At 34.0% G+C, this 20,541-nt stretch overlaps 1 protein-coding gene across 1 annotated transcript; it reads right to left on the minus strand.

Annotated features, from left to right (window-relative positions):
* Nucleotides 1-505: 505 nt before the first annotated feature.
* On the minus strand, nt 506-19,324 carry LOC110033744 (transcriptional corepressor LEUNIG-like; the record flags this gene model as incomplete). The annotated part of the gene is given in 9 exon segments (XM_020737812.1): nt 506-958; nt 2,717-2,923; nt 3,735-3,851; nt 4,031-4,186; nt 5,035-5,184; nt 5,300-5,409; nt 5,612-5,747; nt 5,825-6,049; nt 19,145-19,324. Coding segments are annotated over 9 exon segments (1,425 nt in total), but the record flags the coding sequence as incomplete, so codon positions are not given.
* Between the last annotated feature and the right edge of the window lie 1,217 nt (nt 19,325-20,541).

Consider the following 20,541-nt stretch of genomic DNA (forward strand, 5'->3'; position numbering starts at 1 on the left):
GAATTTTATTTGATGTGATATGAAAAATTTTGATGGTATAAATGTAAAGGTAAATCGCATGATTATATGTACGTTACAAGTCCCCTCAGAGTGCCTTTGGACGTGCCGTTTTCGACCTGTGAAGCACTGAACATTGACTTCCCCTTAACAAAACTTACTAAAATATCAGTTGAAAAATAAAATTTTGCAAGTCAAAATGATGCTAAACCGACATTGGGGAATTCAAATACGTCGCACTGAATCCCTTGGGTATTTACAAATCTAACACCAAAATTTTACCTTTTCAAATTTTTACCACTGAAATCTTTTAAATCTCATAAAAAATCACCATTTTAACTTTATAAAAAATCAAATATATCCTTTCATGCAAGCAAAAGGTTAAGGTACGATGCATCTAAAATTTAAAATTTAAGCGTTAGATGTGTAAAATGTTCTGAAATTTTTTGAAAACCATATAAAATTGAAAATCATGAAACTTTGGTGATAAAAGGCACAAGCGATCGAATTGGAAAAGCCTGCAACCGTAGCAGCATATAAAATGTTAAAAACACATGGGAATACATGAACATGGCTGGAAACCACAAAAAATAAGCATACGAGATACAGTATATACAAAATTTTGCTTTGATGCAGTGAGAACAACAGTATCATTAGTCATTTAATACGCTCAAGGCATCAAAAGCAACAGTAGTGATATAAATGATGATAACATATTCCACTGCAAGAGAGCTGCTGTTTCTGATGAAAATTCATGGGAGGTAAAAAAGAATATTATGCTATGGAGGAGCAAAATTTTTTTGAAGTGATTTTGAAGCTATTTCCATAGTTTAACAAACTTATCATGGCTGACTGAAGCTACCAATCCATTGGCATTTGATGCAGCAAGAGCAGCAATCAGTCCGTCATGGCCTGCGAGTCTCACCCTCTTGTTCTCAGCCATATCCCATAGTTCCAGAGACTGCATGATTGAACCCAGGTTTAGTATAGAAATTTAGCATGCTAAGAATGCCATCATATCCAATTTAACTTTCGGGCATTTACATACATAGCAAACAATTCTTATATATTTACATTATCTCGCAATCTAAACTTTCATATTTACACACAGCAGAAATAGAATTATTCTCATTTTTTAAATGTGAAATAGACATTTTCATTCATAGTTTTAAAGCACCGAAATGCTATGCATGTACATAAAAAAAGTTTAGAAAGAATTGTCCGCTGTATATGTAAATTTTCCTATAATTTTCTCCCTCACAATGAGAGATTAAAGGTTCTGACTGGGCTTACTGTTTGGAGATGACTTTGAAATTACTTAATAAAAGGGAACAAATAGAAAATAATGTTTGGGCGTGGGGCACTTGTAGCTTGATTTAGACGCATCACTAGTTCGGTAAATTCATTCTCGTCCTTCTTTTCTAAACTAATTTGTTATTGGTTTAGTTTAGTGCCTTGATTTTTTTCAAAATTGATTTCTAAAAAATTACGTCATTTTACTATCAGTTATTTGTTAAGCTCATCCAGAAAATCTGGAATATGTGGTCATTTCACTATCAAATGGGCTTGAAGATTACAACAGCTTATTTTTATTAAAAAAAAGTGAGTTTTTGCTTGATTTTAAATAAATAAAATATGTAAAATCCTCAACTTTCCCTTGCATGAGAAAATATGGAGCATCATTAGTTGTATAAAGAAATCCTAACCTTGAATTGTATTGCAGCATTACAAATTCACGACGTGATTAGGTGCCAAGAGGCTCAAACTTTAGCCAAAAATTTAATTAAATTTTAAGCAAATTGAAGCCGATTATCTCCAAGATCGAGGAGGACACAAGTAATATGAATATGCACATACATAAATAGGAATTGTTATATTTTCACACACATAATACAACAACCTACACTTTCGTTTTTCTATATTCATATTAAATGTAAGCATGAGGTGTAAACTTTACATGAAAAAGTAGTGTACAAAGATAAAATGAAAAATATTAAGGAAGAGATGCTTCCATTACAGAATTTTGAAAGTTTGCTTTAGGAAAGAGAACAGGGAGAAAAAGAAAATTTAAAATTATGAAGGAGAAAAGCTAGTCATGTCAAAAAAACATTGTTATTTTGCTACAAGGTATGAATTGATGTATTTTAAACGTCAACCTGAAATTAATATTTTTTTAAAATTAATTTTTATCACTTTCAAAATTGCCTCTCTGACCAAATTAAAAACCTTCTATTTGTTTCAGGCTGGCTAGCTAAACTTTAAGTCCATACAAACACAAGTGATCAGTAAAGTCAGCAGAATTCAACTTTTACAGGAAGCCATTTATGATAATTTAAGTTAGGTACTTTTTTTAATTTAGCATACAGTATCATATCACTTTCTATTTATCATAAACTATCATATTATCATCATCATCACTAAAATTTCCCACTATATGGTGTTAGTTCTATAAATTCTGGCGTCCACTCATTCTTATTAACCATTGATTGAAATCTTAAATCTACCTTGTTCAAATCTGTTTAGACTAATACTAACTAATATTGTAAAAATATAACCGAGGGTATGAATCATAACCATTTCAAATAAATGATAATTTCATAATCTATTTCATAAAATCCAAAGGAAATGAAGTCTTGAGCATCAACTTGTATTCAAGTACATCAAACAAGAAAGACATAAGCGCAAAACATCTAAAACACCAAACATACAAAACGCATACCTGATAGCAGCCAATGACAAGCAAAGATGGATAGGTAGGGTGGAAAACACATGAATGGAACTTATTCCCGCTAGAATTCAATTCATGGACGCACTCGCCCTCCCTTCCAGATCCAAGTGACCATACACGCACCGAGTCTTCGCTAACTGAAGCTAATAACTCTCCAGAGGGATCCCAGCAGATTGAATCAACGTGTTTGGAGTGTCCCTAAACAAGGCTTATAAGTTTAGCTTACATTAAATTAGCAAAATATGAAATATTCATAAACCAAAAGGTAGAAACAATAATTGATTGAAGAAAAGTAAACGTACTAAAGATTGTAGCTGCAGAAATAAGAAATCATGCAAAGCATAAAGAAAGGCATTTTAAAAGTGGAATTTATCTGCTGTCAAGCATTAATAAGGCATTTTTAAAGTGGAATTTATCTGCGGTCAAGCAGTCAAGAATGATGAGAATTTCTATTTGTTGCATTAATCAGAAAAAAATTGTTTTTATTGGCATTCATTATTTCCATGATGTTTATTAGATAATATGCCCTTTCAAGATATTTTAATTTTCAGCTGTCTAGCTATTTCAATGCATAGCTACAGCTCGATAAATCATTGCACTCGTTTCATTTATCATCCTAATAATGTTTTCCTAAATCCCCAAGGGCCCTACAAATTCGCTATCTGCTCTACATCAAAATAGAAGAACATGCACAAAATCCAACATGATAAACAGCCTTCTAGGCATTAAGAAGAATTAAAAAATGGGTACATATAATATAAAAAAAAAAAAAAAAAGCACAAGTAATTATAACACAGAAGTTGGAGAGGGCTTGAAGATACAAGAAAATACAAAAAAATGTAAGCTAAAACCTGCAATAAAAATAATTCGGTCTACAAATAAAAGCAAATCAATCTGCTAGATTTATGAAATGCATATTTGCTATGCTGAAAGACTAGAGAATTCTTTGAGTAATACAAATTTTGCATGATCAAAAATTTAATGTGCTCCTGTGTTAAAATTCACAAACCTGCAATGAATGAAGGCAACTTTGCGTCTCAACATCCATAACGGCCACAATGTTCTCAGCAGCAGCTGCTAGACATCGACCTAGACGTGGTTGAAACCTCATTTGTGTGGTACCGCCCTGCAAAAAAGATTCAAATAATCATCAAGGCATCGATGTTCTGAGAATGAAAGCAGTAACAACGTTCAACACATATAAACTGCATGCGTAAATTTCATAAAGGCGAGGAAATTTGTAATCTAGTATGATTCATACGAAAATGTTAATGAAATAATGAATTTAATGCAAAGAAAAATAACCTTGAAGACTCTTGCACAAGTACCATTATTAATGCTCCAATAACGTATTTCCCCTTCTCCATCACATGAGCATATCAGATCCTCTTTGTTGGGATGAAAGTCCAGAGACATAACAGATGCAGAATGTCCCGTAAAATTGCGGAGCGAATATCCTGGCTGAAATTAAAGTCGTCATATCAGACAATGAAACATGCATGTTAACACTATCTTCTTCAAACTGGCACATGCATGATGATACTATCAATGAGAGAGCAACCGATTCTCAAAAGATGAGATATATTATTCCAAGTTGGAATTACCGTCCGATCATCTTTCCCAAAATAAAAATAGAAAAAGAAAATCATCATACACAATATAGCCTTGACTTTGAGGTCGAATTTATGAATCATCAAGTTTCATTAGTTCTTATGGAGTGTCATATGAGATGACAAACTTGAATTGTACAAATATTTATAAAGAACAAAAAGCGAATAACCCATGTAAAATGAGGCAAGGAAGATACTATTTCACACCGTATTTTTATGACCAATCGATTGCAAGTTGAAAGAGTATATGGGATAGAGATACAATTTACAACATTACTTCTGAAAGAACAAATTTAGTAAAAACTTGTATTAAATTTAAGTTGCTTTGTTGGACAAAAGAGAAAAAATTGATTTAAGAATAACCAGTCTTTCATCTCTATTGGTGGAGCTCACAGAAAAATTATAGGCATCAAAGAAATTTCTATCAGAAAAACATCAGTATACATTAATGAATAGATGGAAATAAATGAGGGACTTACTAAATCTAACACCAAATAATTAAGATAATGCCAATAATGATAATGGTGATCACAATAGTGCATGAAAAAGAGAAATTTATTCATATTAATTATTTTAAGTTCGGCAAATAAATAGTTGACTGTACGATAAAATTGTGCAAAAATGAGTACAGTTAAAGCATCATCAAATTGTGTCGTGTTCATAAAGATATTCGTCAAAAAAAGAATAAAATTAACTTACATTATCAGCATCCCAAACCCTAACAGTTTTGTCAAAAGAAGAAGTGGCCAATCGTGGCATGCTTGGGCTAAACCTAACATCAGTAATTAGAAAAGAGTGTTCTTCCAATGTTGATTTTGGTTTCAAATTATCAGTAAACCACAGAACAGCCTGCAATGTGGAATCAATATAAGAATAAAGATTAAGACAAAGTGCCTTCAAGGACAATAGAAACAAAGGAGCAACAGAATCAAAACCATTTAAATGTATAAATTACACGACTTACCTTTTTGTCATGACCACCTGTAGCAAGAAGCTTTCCATCTGAAGAGAAGTGACAGCAGACAACCTTGTTCGAACTTGCTCGAGTAGATACAATTTCATTAAAAGTGAATCCTGCCAATGCAAACAAGCTGATCAGAAAGAAAGCTTTGTAGTTGAAAGTACAAAACACACTGTTTCAAACAAATAATATTATGTAGTATCATAAATAATACTGCTGCTGTCACTATCATCAATGTCAGCACTGTTGTTGTTGTTATTATTATTAGTAGTGGTAGTAGTATTACTTTTAGTGTTATCAATATTACAAATATACCATCTTTTACATCCATGCAAGGGCCTACAGCATCTCTAGGATCTGCGTCATCATGAGAAAGAAATGATTCAACATTATCATCCAGTGAACCATCTTCCACAAAACGGTCCATATCAGCTTGTACTTTGTTATCCCACTGCATAAACAAAGCAGTTAGGACACAAAAGTACTTTCTAAACTTAAATTTATTTCAGCTAAGCCAGTAATAATTACCAGTTGATTTGAAGGAGAAGTTAGAGTTCCCGTGGCATCAGAGCTAAACATCATGAGGGGCTTATTTGAATTCATAGGCATTACATCTCCAGGTGTGTGAGTAGAGGGCGTTGAGGGTGCTGAGCTTGGAGACGGACCAGCTGTGTTAGCGGTTCCTGAACTATTGGCTGGACCAGATGATGAAACAGGCTGTTTCCTCTTCCGGATTGTTTGGTTCTTTGAAGCCTACATAAATTTTTTTCTAATTTATTTAATCGGGAAAAAAGATGTTGAGTGATTAACAGACAGCCTCCAGCAGAATCTGCTCTCTTAAGTACATGAAATTTTACTTGTCAAAACCTCAAAATCTAACTCAACAGGAAGTACAATTTAGAAAACTTAGTTTGCTTCTACATGGAGAAATAAATAGAATAAATATATTTACTACTGCTGCCCAAAGAATAGAATATAATAATTTCAAATGAGTATGTCTTTACAAAATGCTTGAGCCATGCTTTGGACAAGCAAGGGAAGGCATATAAATCAATCACAAAATAATAAGTATTTGAGATTCCTGCTCAAGTCAATTCACAAAACTTAATGCTCTAAACTTAACTTTCTGATCTGAAATACAGGCATCTGGGCTCCAGTTTAGTATTATAATAACAAGAAGTAGACTAAATTTACAACCAACATAAACGTTGAGCAAATAAATAAAAGCATTGAGCGAGGGTTTGTTTGCTTTTAGTATTTGATAGCAAATTTATAAATACCAATACTAAAGAAGATAAAGCATCATTTGATTCAACAAAACTTATGTTACTACTTACTAGTTCAATATTGTGCATGTTGATGTCTTTGGAATGGCAAAATGTACCGTCAAATTCCAGGAAAAGCATATTGTATAATGTCTTGATTATCTCTAGTTAGGTGAACTATTTTTCTTAATTTACTGTAAATCATTTACAATTCGCATCGTAGTTATGATTTGGTTCCGTTTTAACACAACTAGCATCCTGATTGCCACAAAAAATTACACAACTAGCATCCTGATTGCCACAAAAAATTTTCAATTGCTCATTAATTTTGAGTGGTTCAAATTTCTCATTATATTCATTAAAATTATTCAGTCTCACCATTCCGTTCTGTTTTATGTATTGCATTTTCTGATTTGCCCCTGAAAAAGTGAGTTTTCCGTATCAACATTTTTATCAATGAATAATGATGCACAAACAGGGAACATGTCTATTATTAAAAATGTGTGACATCAACATATGTTGGACACGACATAATAATTTTTATATCTTAAAAATTAAAAATATTGCATAAAAATTAAGCAAAAGAAAAACAAGAATAATAAGAACAATTATCATATAAAAATATATAATGAACCATATGATTGAATCTGCATTTATTGTACACTTAAAAAGAAATACATCATCTAAACAAGAAATGAAAGTGCATGTTCAGTTTTTGTCAAAATCTTTTAATTAATTAAGAATGTAAGACTTGTTAAATCTCATTACTCACAAGATTTAACTCATTCAATAATTACTTCTCCCTCGCACAAATCTTAGAATTTAGATAACTTACTAAATCTTATTAAATTAAATCCTACTTTTAGTCAAGCCACTTTGAGCATAAAAATCTTTTGATAGCATATTTAACAGAAAAAACCACTATAAATAAGAACTAAGCTAGATATGAAGGCGAAAAACTTCTTCTAAGGATTCAAGTGCAGCAAAAAATGAAAACAAAAAATATACGACTGTAGGTTAATACACACGAAATGCAACAAGCAAGCAATGAAAATAGAATGCAAAATACACATTGAATACAACAATATCAGTATTATTAAAGCTCAATGGTTGCACGATCCAAAGATGTTGAACACATAGAAGAGAGAGGCAAATGACCAAAAGTCATGATCAAGAGAAGCAACATTAGAAAAATAAAATAAATATAGCATAAACTTTAAAACTTCATCTTTTATGGTCTTCTTACTAAGTTAGTAGGACACAATGTCTGTTTTTTTTAATTTTACATGCCAGCTTTTTCTATGCGTGGGATACATGTCAGCGGCGCATGTCTGCATCCGAAATGCATTAGATACGTGTTTCAAAGCAGATTCATGTCCAACACTATCAGATATTACACAACCCAGTTACCCGAAGTGTCAATGCATCATAGATCCTAATTTTCTTTAAGTGGTTAGCATGCATTGCAGAATTTTAGTTGGATGAAGCAACCTAAACCCTAAAATGTCCCGCATTAAGTTGATATTAGAGTTATAAATTGTTGTTGTGGTATATAAAATAAAATAGAACGATCGATGGCGAAGCAAAAAAATAAACGAAAAAATTCACACAAAAAAATAGTAACGCAGTGGAACACAGATTTACGTGGTTCGGCAAATTGCCTACGTCCACGGAGTCGAAGATGATTTTACTACTTGATAAATATACATCAATCGATCGTTTCGACTTACAAGAGGGATCTCTCACTTCCTCACTCTCTCTTCTTCTCTCTCTCTACACCGAGATACACACCGAAGAAGATGAAAAACAGAACCACATGCTTAATTCATGCACAAGAGAAATCCTATTTCTCTTCTGCCACAAACCACCAAGAAGAAGTCAAGGAAGAGCAATTTTCTTCTTATTCTTTCTTCTTCCTTCTGCCGCAAGAAATTACAGCTTGCACTTCTCTTCCCTTTAGTAACTTACACCAACAAAAGAACTTCCTTTGGTGGGGACTGTTCGATTCGCAGAAATAGAAGAGGGGAGGCGCAACAATTCGTGAACGGGAGCTGGAATTGGCGGGAGCCGCAAGAAATTACAGCTTGCACTTCTCTTCCCTTCAGTAACTTACACCAGCAAAAGAACTTCCTTTGGTGGGGACTGTTCGGTTCGCAGAAATAGAAGAGGGGAGGCGCAACGATTCGTGAACGGGAGCTGGAATTGGCGGGGGCAGTTTCACGACATAGAGGAGTCGCGACTTTTCGCGATCGAGAGCGGGAGTGGGAAGGCGAACCGGGCTCCAAAACTCAACAAATCTCCCACTTGGAGACTGGTACATTGGTAACAATATTTCCTTCCTCAAACTGATATCCTTCACTAGCGGTGTCGCCCTTTTCTTCAAACGTGATATCCTCCACCTCTGCAACTCAAGGCCTCTGTCTTCACACCAGAAAATCAACTGAAGCTGCACATAATTTCAGTTTTTCAAGAGTAACACTATTAGTCAACATATCAGCAGGGTCAACATAGTATTGCACCTCCAAGCTATTTCTTGGATTACTCGTATACCGGCTTGCAACTCCCACTACATGGGTAATATCCTGCCGCTGTTGAAAATTTTTTTCAACAAATCTAATCTTGTACCTTTTACTGCCATCAAACTCAGTCTTCACTCGATACACCCACTTGTTTTATAATATTTTCTTCCCTGATTATTTCTTGGATTACTCGTGTACCGGCTTGCAACTCCCACTACATGGGTAATATCATGCCGCTGTTGAAATTTTTTTTCAACAAATCTAATCTTGTGCATTTTACTGCCATCAAACTCAGTCTTCACTTGATACACCCACTTGTTTTATAATATTTTCTTCCCTGGTGAAAGTTCTGTTAGCTCCCAGGTGAAAGTTCTGTTAGCTCCCACTTGCTCGAATTTTTATCTTGCAAGATTTCTTCATTACTCTATGGTTCTCCACCATCTTTCTGTGGAACAATAGGAATGGGTGATCCGGACTCACTCTCCTATTCAATTCCAACACTGTCTTGCACAGTGGCCTCTAGTAGATCAACAAACCTTACCTTTCTACAGTAACTACAGCCTCCAAGAGATGCCACTGGAGAAGGTCCTCACAATTCAGTGTGTACAATATTTAGTTTTCTTGCCATTGACGCTCTGCCACCTTTCAAAAAACTAACCTTCTTATGTTTCCCCAAAATGCACATCTGACTCATGTACCCACGCTTGAGTAAACCTCTAGTCATACATAGTGAGTCAGTTTTCATATCCTGAGCCAGTACTAAGATTCTTTTGGTATCCTTTCAGGTGTTATCTGAGAATACTACTAAATGACCACCCCCATTGAGCTACCCAACATAAATTAGGTTTTTCTTCAACTCAAGCACGTGCCCAACCTTTTGCAAAGTCCACTTGTTCTTATTTGTAAGTGCAATGTTTATGTCTCCAATTCCTACCACATTCAAAGCTTCTCCATCTGTCAGATATACTTTTCCAAAGTCACATGCAATATAATTTATGAACTGTCAGTAGTAGTGCATCATGTAGTTCTTCAATTACCACATTTGTGTTATCATTCTTCATCTTCTTAGGATTTATGCAGTTTTTCTTTATGTGGTCAATCTTGCCACAATTTCAGTAGGTTGTTTCCTCACCATACTTTGATTTTGATATTCCTCTGTTTGAGTTCATGTCCTGTTATCTTCCTCTGAAATCAACATTCAGTGTCGAACTCGAACCTGAGATCTCGCCAGAATCTTTCTTGCGCACCCCCTCAGCCAAAATCAAATCATGAATATCATAATATTTCAGTTTAGATTTACCTACAGAACTGCTAATTGTCAACCTCATGACTTCTCAGCTATTTGACAATGATGCAAATAACGCACGTATTTTATCATCAAAATCAATTTCAACAGACGACAATCAATTTGTGATAGTATTGAAATCATTCAGGTATTAAGCAACAGACATACATTTCGTCATTTTCAAGTTGAATAACTTTTTCATCAAGTGCACCTTGTTATTCGTCGATAGTTTTTCATACATACCTGATAAGACTGTCATGAGAGATCCGCAGTCATTCTTTTCAATCTTTTCTTTGACGAAGTTGTGAGCAACGGACCTCGATATGGTCAATCGAATAACCCCAGAACATGTCGATCTAGCAAATTCCATTCAATCTCATCCATCCTTTCATACCTGATAAGACTGTCAAGAGATCTACAGTAGTCTTTTCTTCACGAAGTTGTGAGCAACGTACCTCGATAGGGTTCATTCAATCTCATCCATCATTTCATACCTGATAAGACTGTCATGAGATCTACAGTAGTCTTTTCCTTCACGAAGTTGTGAGCAACGTACCTCGATAGGGTCAATCGAATAACCCCAGAACGTGTCGATCTAGCAAATTTCATTCAATCTCATCCATCATTTCATACCTGATAAGACTGTCATGAGATCTACAGTAGTCTTTTCCTTCACGAAGTTGTGAGCAACGTACCTCGATAGGGTCAATCGAATAACCCCAGAACGTGTCGATCTAGCAAATTTCATTCAATCTCATCCATCATTTCATACTCATCGTCTTTACTTAGATCTGAAACATGGCTCCGATATCAGTTGTTATGGTTGCATATAAAATAAAATAGAACAATCGACGATGAAGCGAAAAAATAGAACGCGAAAATTCACACAAAAAAATAATAATACTGCGGAACACACAAATTTACGTAGTTCGGCAAATTGCCTATGTTCACAGAATTGTTCACAGAATTGCAGAGGATTACAGAATTGCAGAGGATTTTACTAATTGAGGAATATACACCAATCGATCGTCTGGACTTATAAGAGAGATCTTTCACTTGCTCTCTATTCTTCTCTCTCTATACACCGAGATACACACCGAAGAAGACGAAAAACGGAGGAACCACCTGCTTAATTCACGCACAAGAGAAATCTTATTTTTCTTCTGCCACAAGCCACTAAGAAGAAGTCATGGGAGAGCAACCGTCTTTCTTCTTACTTCTGTCGCAAGGAACTATTGCTTGTAGTTCTCTTTCTTTCAATAACTTACACCAGCAAAAGAACTTCCTTTGGCGGGGACTGCTCAATTTGCAGAAATAAAAGAGGGGAGGCGCGACGATTCGCGAACGAGAGCAGGAGTTGGTTAAATTTCTAAATGAGTTATTTAGACAAAGCTAAGTTTCGCGAACATTAGGTTCTAAACTAAGGAGTTATTTAGACTGTCTTTGCAAAAGAAAAATATTAAGTTCTAAACTAAGGCATATTTGATGTAATTCATCTCTGCATATAGGCATCTCATTTGGATTCAATGAATCATAAACATGGCATATTTAACATTCTTGTGTTAAGTTAAGTTTTTCTAAATAACTCATTGAATTAAATATTTTCACTGGTTAAGTTAAGTTTAGACCATGGTATGTTCCAATGAATTAAATAACTCATTTGGATTCATCAAAGGAATTCTAAAGATATTGGTCTAAATAACTCATTTGGATTGGTCTAAACTGTCTAAATGAGTTATTTAGACGAAGCTAAGTTTTCACTGTACAATGTTCCAATTCATCTCGTTCGCGAATCATAAACATCTAAGATCACTGAAGATCATAGAACCAGAATTTCCAAATTTAGGTTAAATTTCAAACTTGATATTATGAGAGAGAGAAAATCACCTGATTCCATCACTTGACCATAGTTTTCAGCTTAAATTGAATTTTGAGCAAATGCCAAAAGTTGCTTGCGTATAAAAAGGTTAAAGCAATCAAGTTCAATCAAGATCGGCTACTGCAACTAAGTATAGTACCACAACAATTAAAAAGAACATCAAGGGAAACCAATTGCATCTGTTTAAAGGTATCATATTTTTTCCAAGTCATTTTTAGGTGTTTCAAACTAATCATCACTAAACTTACATATAAGTGTGGACAAAAGAATGAAATCAATGATTCTGATGCCATTAATGAGGTACTTCAATTAATAATTTTGTATATGCCATATGATAATCAGTACTTTGAAGTCCGATTAGAAGAGAAATATAATTTTCTAAACTTATTTTAAGCATGAGAAAATTTGCAAACATATTATTAAAATTAAGTGTTGCATGGATGTCCGATCTAAAACTACTAGAGAACACATGAATTAGAAATATAACATTTATTCACAATCATATAAGGTAGCATAGGTAGATGAAATTATTATTTTTTATATCCCATAGGTGTTTAGAATGAGAAGTTCATAATTTGAAATTATGTAATTCCCTTCAGATATTGTTCATGTTATTTTGGGTATACCTGGATATATGATTTTGATGCAGCTAATTTTGAAAAATCTAATAATTAATCTTTTAAGACTAATAGGTAAAACTAGTTTAAAGACTACAAAATCTGAGATCAAACTAGAGCCTTCAAAAAATTCTAGCAGTCTGTATGAGTAAAATAGTCATGTATTTGAGAAATAGAGTAGACAAGAGGTATGAATCTTATGCCTTTATAGCTATTAAGATGAATGACATTCTACCTAAGATTGTAACTTTATCCTATGACATAAACAAGTATCAAAATTATAAGATATCCTAGTGAGATTTGCTAATGAATTACCATCACTTAAGAGCATATAACATGCCATTGATTTAATTTTGGATCTTCATCACCCATTCAACTCATTATCTGATGAATCTAACGGTACATGTTGAGCTTAAGGACATTTATTGCTTATAAAAGGATTTATTAGAGAGACTATAGTCCTTATGTTATTCATGCCTTGCACATGAAAGTCAGTGCATGTGTGAAAGGTGGAACTAAAAATAAAAGAACATCAAATAAAGATTTTATTTACCCCCCATTTGGGTGATATGTTAGATGGGATGAATGTTGTAATACTTTCCCAATGGTGAGGATAATGAAAGATAACGAGTGTAAATTGCTTTCAGGACAAATCAGATTATATGAATAGTTAATGATGCATTTTTTTAAATAACCAACGCACCACACGCTTCAACGAGGATATCAATCATGTTTTGTGCCCTTAGAAAATTCTTGTATACTTTGATGATATCATAATTTATAGTACAACACAAGATGATCATTTAGGGCAGTGTTGACCTCATTTTTAATGAGGTCTAGTCTTCCTCTTAGGGTTTAGGATCTAGCCTTAGGGATCTCCCTTCGACTATCTCAGAGCCTTAGAAATGGGACCCACCTTGTTCAAGAAATTCAACCCACTTATACACCCTTTTGGAGTTTCGCGTGTGTGGTATCGACTTCTAGCACTTAGAAGGGTGAAACCAACATGAGGAAACCCAAAAGGGATTCCTATAAGAACTTTTGAGCCTTAGGGTGGCCTTCTGCACAATTCGCACTCCCGCGCGCACAAACTTCGCAATTCGGTGAGTCGACGCGTCTGATTGCTACAATTTACATCGCTTGCACTGTTACCTGTCGAAGACTCGAATAAACTATTTGAGAAGAATTTGAGAAGATCGATCGCGGGTCTTTGAATTTTGATGCGTTTTTTACCCGATTGTTGACGACGTCGTCCGAGCAACCCCGGATGACAAAATGGACTGCACCGGCGCGTCTGGAGCGTCGATTTTGCCTAGGGAGGACACCCATTTTGTTACGACGTCGCGCGCGAGTAAATCGCATATGATTTCAGCAACCGACACCTTCATATTGTTTGAGTTTTTAGCGCCGACAGGCAGCTTAGAAAAGTATTTAAAAATTTTCATGTTAGAAAATTATACTAGAAATATCTATTCATTTTGATAATGTTGAAGCAATTGGCTACTACCAAAAACCTACTATTATGCATGATGTGTAGGAACTTCATGATTTGCCAACTTTTTATAGGGAGTTCATTAAAGAAATTAAGTGTCACAGTGGCTTTAATTACCAACTATCTAACGAAATGTGACTTATTGTGACTCATCACAGGTATTATCAGAGTGTTAAACCAAGAAATACATCATATTACATTGTTTAGTGAGAAATTAACTTAAGTTGAGTAGAAATATTCAAACAATAGTAATGAGTTTTATGTTTTTATGCAAGCTCTATGCAAATAGTAGTTAATTGCTTCAACATTATGCATAACACCATTTACAATCTTTATAGGATTTGTTGTGTCTGATTATGAAATATCTATTAATTTTGATAATGTTAAAGTACTTAACTACCACCAAAAACCTACTATTATGCATAATGTGTAGAAATTTCATGATTTGGTAACTTTTTTACAGGCAGTTCATTAAGAAATTAAGTGTCACAATGGCTTTAATTACCAACTATCTAACGAAAGGCTTATTGTGACTCAACACAGGTATTATTGCAGTGTTAAACCAAGAAAGACATCATATTACAATCTTTAGTGAGAAATTAAATTAAGCTAAGTAGCAATATTCAAAATATAGTAAAGAGTTCTATGTTGTTATGCAAGCTCTATGCGATTGGCAATATATTTTATTGCCTAAAAATTTTGAATTTTTGTGTGACTATCAAGCTCTGAAATATTTGGGTTGCCAATAGAAGTTGGGTTCTAAACTATTTGAAGGGGTTGAGTCTTTATAAGAGAACACTTTTGTCCACAAGCACCATGCTAGCACTAAGAATAATAAAGTTGATGCTTCAAGTATAGTTTTCATGATTTTGAATTCAATGCGAGTTAACATGAATGATTTTGATCATATAAATAGTAGTATGAAACTTGGAAGGACTGTGGTGAGATTTATCGAGTCATAAATAAAAACTCATCTATGTTTAGTAAAAATGATAAACTTAATAAAAATTACATATTTAACGACATTGATTTTTGCATTTCTAATTCATTTTTAAGAGACTTCTTAGATTTTATAACTACACGTTAGCATTGTTTCTGTGCCTTTTGGGTAAGATAAGACAAACAATTACTGAAGATGGATATTACGCCCAACATAAAATAAAGACGCAACACATTTTCTCACGAGTACGAAACATACCACAGTCAAAAGCGACTTTGCGAGTTCCATTGGCGAATGTTAATATGGATTTTGAGTTCGATCTATATCGAATTTTAAGAGAATTATTAAATTTTTGTAATGATAATAAATCATTTCATACCATAAAATTTTTTATGCATCTTATATACAATATATGTATATATTTTTTAATGAGATGATTAAATTATATGGGTTACCTAAAACCTGTGTATGATCAGGATATAAAATTTTTTAAACTCCTTGGACAAAAATGGAACACAACTTAACTTATTGATTGCTTATAACCAACAAACTAGTTGGCAAACTAAAATATTATATATGAGTTTGCACGATCTATTAAATTGACTAGTAAAAGATCATACAGCTAAGTGATTTCATAATATCTATGCAAAATTTGAATATTCATCAATCAATAATTGATCCATTATCATAACACTTTTTGAAATTATCACAGAATTTCAACCTAAAATCCAATAAATCTTGTTGAGCCCCCTATCAAGTATAGGTTCAATGCATATGCAGCAATCATTAATATAATATATGCATGAATTACATGATATTATCTGTAGAAAAATGGCTAATAAATATGACAATTATAAGCTTTCTATTAATATTAATAAAAGGTATGTGAAGTTTAAACTTGATGATAAAGTAATTGTGGATTTAATTTCAAAAAGGCTTCCTGCATGAAAATTTAAGAAATTCCCAATGAAAAAGGTAGAGAAATTTAAATCTTATAACGCACAAACGTATACAAATTAAAAATTTCATAAACTTAATCCAAATTTCAATTCATCAAATCTGTCCTTATTTCATAAACTCGCTAATAATACAAAATGTTATTCTTCTCCTTACATCTCCTTCTTGGGACTTCACATCCAATTTTCTATTTAAAAAAAGAAAATCTACATAGTTAATTTCTAAAGCTCTTTTAAATGATGAGATTGTATCCACTATTAATGGTTCACTCCAAAAATATCCAGTATACTTACGTGTAAACACATTTGCGATGAGTAATAGCTTAATTTGCACAAATCACAACAATAAATACCCAAATTTAGTTGATGAAGACCAAATGCTAAATTTCTCAAAACCAATTTTATCCAGTTCAATCAGATTTGATAAAAACTACATGTTCATGCTCGACAAAAACATCAAACAAATAAGGAAATGCATTGAGCTAAGCTAGCTTAATTATCTTGTACTTAATTTGCAGTTTTCAACTTATAAAAACCAATAACAAAGGCGGGTAAAGTAAATTTGAATTCAAAAAATCAATGATTTCAGTTTTAATCTTATATGCATGATGGACAAGTGATTCATTCAAATGTTAGAGTGCAACGACAAAATTATGGGGGAAGTCATCTCCCTATGCTTGAGGCTTGACTTGTCTTTATTTTTGCTAACTATTCTTCTAATTTATTTTCAATAATTTGGTAATAATTTTGCTAGAATTCTTAGTTTCTCTAAAATTTTGATTGCAGTGAAAGAAATTTAATTGCTCATTGATTTTGTATTGTACATATTTCTCATTAGTAATCTTCAGATTTGAACAATTCTAATTTTTATATTTTATGGCTTGCACCTAAAGAAGGTGGGTTTTTTTATTTATTTATTGGTCTTTTGATTCACAAATACAAATTTTCATGCATTGCATGATTATGATTCCATTAGTCAACCTAAACACTAAACTATTTTTCACTAAAAGAAACAACAAATAAAATTCTAGAAAATGGATGCATGCATGTCCTCCTTACCATGTTCTATGAACATAAAAGTGCTAGAACGAAAAAACTGGATTCGATCGATTCACAAATCAAACCACACTGCACAAAACACACCGATTCAAGAGACCTAGAACAAAAATTAAACAGAAAAAACACAACACAAAAAATGCAGAAAAACACACAAATTTTAACGTGGAGAAACCCGAAAACGGGAAAAACCTATAGAGCAACAACACACAAAAAATTCCATTATGAAAATGAGAAATTTGCGGAATTAAACACTTACACAACTCTCACAGTTCCTCTCTACATTCCTGGAACTTGCAATTTAAGACGCTCCTTCCTCTCTTGGTAGCACAAGAATTCATAGAAATCCACTCTCAACTCGCAAACACCGCTCCAAGCAACTTCGCACTTGTTACTCGCGCTATCGAGAGAATTTCGAGTCAATATTCATATGGAAACTATAAATACCTAACAAGAGAGAAAACACTCCTAACGTCCAAGCGTCACTCTCGGGTGTTGCCTTTCCACACGCTTGGATTGAAGCCATGTTCTTGGAGCCGTCGCGACCATCTTGGGAGCTAGAATGTCGATTGCTATGTTTTTGGACCTGGAAATGAGTGACTCACGGCGCAACTGTGCCCTAAATGGGCGTTGGACTTCCCAGTACTGGGTTGGTCCTATGGCACCAGGGCACCACTTATGGGCATAGAAGATCCAAATCCTCTGGACTGGGGTGCAAGGGAGCCACAATGGGCACTAGGGCACCCCTTAAAGGGCATTAGACAGTTGGAATGCCCGCCGCAATCAGACTCCACAAACAATAACATATAGTTCACAGATTTGTGATAGCAAAAGAACTAATATAATTATCTTGGTCTCACAAGAGAATTCATTGAAATCCACTCTCGACTCAAGAACACCACTCCACGCAACTTCACACTTGTTACGCACACTGCCGAGAAAACTTCGAGTTAGAATTCATATGAAAACTAAGGCTTAAATCCCTACTAACTAAAGAGAAAAAGCTCCTCGCATCGAAGCGCCACTCCTGGGCGCTGCCTTTCCGCAAGCTTGTATTGAAGCCACATTTCAGAAGCTCACGCCTCTCCTGGGAGCTTGAATGTCGATTGCTCTGTTTCTTGACCTAGAAACGAGTGACTCACAATGCAACTACACCCTCAATCGGTGTTGGGCTACCCAGTGTTGGGCTCCTCCTATGGCATCTGGGCGCAAAAGCACCAAATCCTTTGAACTGGGGTGCAAGAGAGCCACAATAGGCACTATGGCAACCCTTAAGGGGCGTTGAATTGTTGGAATGCCCACATCAATCAAACTCCACATGCAATAACATATAGCTCACGCATTTGTGATAGCAGAAGAACCAATGTAATTTTCTCAAAATTTGCACTATTTTAAATACAAAATAAATATCAACAAAATTTTATAAATAAAATAGTAATTACCATAATAAACACAAAAGTCAATAATGACAACACACTAAAAAAACCTATTGAGTTGATACAATTTTCTCTGGATTATTTTTAGCACATCAGTTCAGAAAACCAGAGCAAATGTTTTCTCAAGCAAGAGGGTCAACATCTTCGATGAATTACATATGAAGGCATACCCTATGAACTATGCTCCAAACATGCCATCAAGATTGATAATATAGTTAAACATCATGGGGCCATTTGTTGTCTGACATACCATACAAAAGCACATAAAATGCAGAAACAAACAAAAAAATTATTCAATTATCAGAATTCGATAAGATGTTTACAGATAACATTAAACAATTAAAAAATCTAAACTAATACAAAATAAGCAATTCATAAATAAAAAATGATACAAAACAAGTACCGGATCATTTGCTCGAAAAGAATTTGGCAAGCTTCCATCTGCAGTACCAGTGCTCATTTTCTCTGGTTGGTTAAGATGAGGATTTGAACCAAGTGATTGCTGATTTGACATAGCAAGCTGTTGTAATTGCTGGTTCTGTTGGCCCCCACTCTGCTGCTGCTGTTGTAGCTGAGCTATCTTCTACTACACAAAATAAATGGTAAGAAGGTTGATGGCACACACATAAAGGATATACATTCAATTATTAACATAAAGCTACCAGATACTCCAATTAAAAGTCCAATGAGATTATGCACCTAGAATTATAAAGTCCATTTAATTTGCTATATTCCATACGACCTTTCTTCCTATGTATTTACATATCCAACACCTAAATATTACTTCTTACACTTGTACCATCCAAATCATTCATGGATCACACAAAAAATGCCACTACTTTAACTTTTAGAAAATGAAAGAGAGATTTTCATGCATATGCAAGGTGGCATATATGTAAAAATTGAAGTTTAGATGTTAGATATGTAAATAAATAAAAATAGAGTGATATGCATGTAAATCTTACAATAAAAAATTGTGACAGTTCAAATAGTTAGGAGCACCTGATACCAAGCCAGAACCTTTCAAATGGAAGGAAAAACCTTTACAAACTATGAAATTCTATCAGATGCAGACGGAAAGCAGAGATATTAATTCAGATAACAGTACAAGATCATGATGGAAAAGATGAAAAGTTTGTTTTATTTAGGTGGTATATAAAAGATTTTATTGGCCAGATAATGATACTGGAATTAAGCTCTCAAGAAACCAATTTGGAATTATAATCCAAGAAATGTATCGCATCCATGGGAAACTTGAATGGAATGCAGTTGGATGATAAGTAAACAAACGTAAGATTGATTCTATCAGAAGTATCTTTCATTCTCTTAACAGCAACCGTGCATGACCATGAGGAAAGACTATTTATGAACAATGTTGCATGTTAAATAACTGTAAAGAAAAGACAATCTGGCTATCATGAGAACAATTTTAGCAAGAAGAGGTGCAGTCCATATGCGATTGATGAAAAAGAACATATTGTATTTTATAAATGGTTCAAAAATTAATTATTTCAATGACTGCCTAACCTATCTGATATTAGATACAAAGACTAGGCCATTAACATTTACAAACAAAACCCTTTTCAATCCATCCAATCACATACTCGATTTATTATGTTGACTATATATATATATATATATATATATATAGCAGATGGCGTAGTCTTCCTTCCCGCATGGCTTGCGCTCTATTCCTTTCGTCTTCTCTGGCTTTGAGACGTTACGGCTTCGCTCACGTGCTCGATTCTATTTGTCTTCCCCGCTTATTCTTTGAGTCTGAGACGCGTCTCGCGCTCTGAG

Source organism: Phalaenopsis equestris, unplaced genomic scaffold, assembly GCF_001263595.1.
Source record: "Phalaenopsis equestris unplaced genomic scaffold, ASM126359v1 Scaffold001273, whole genome shotgun sequence".
Taxonomy (NCBI): Eukaryota; Viridiplantae; Streptophyta; class Magnoliopsida; order Asparagales; family Orchidaceae; genus Phalaenopsis; species Phalaenopsis equestris.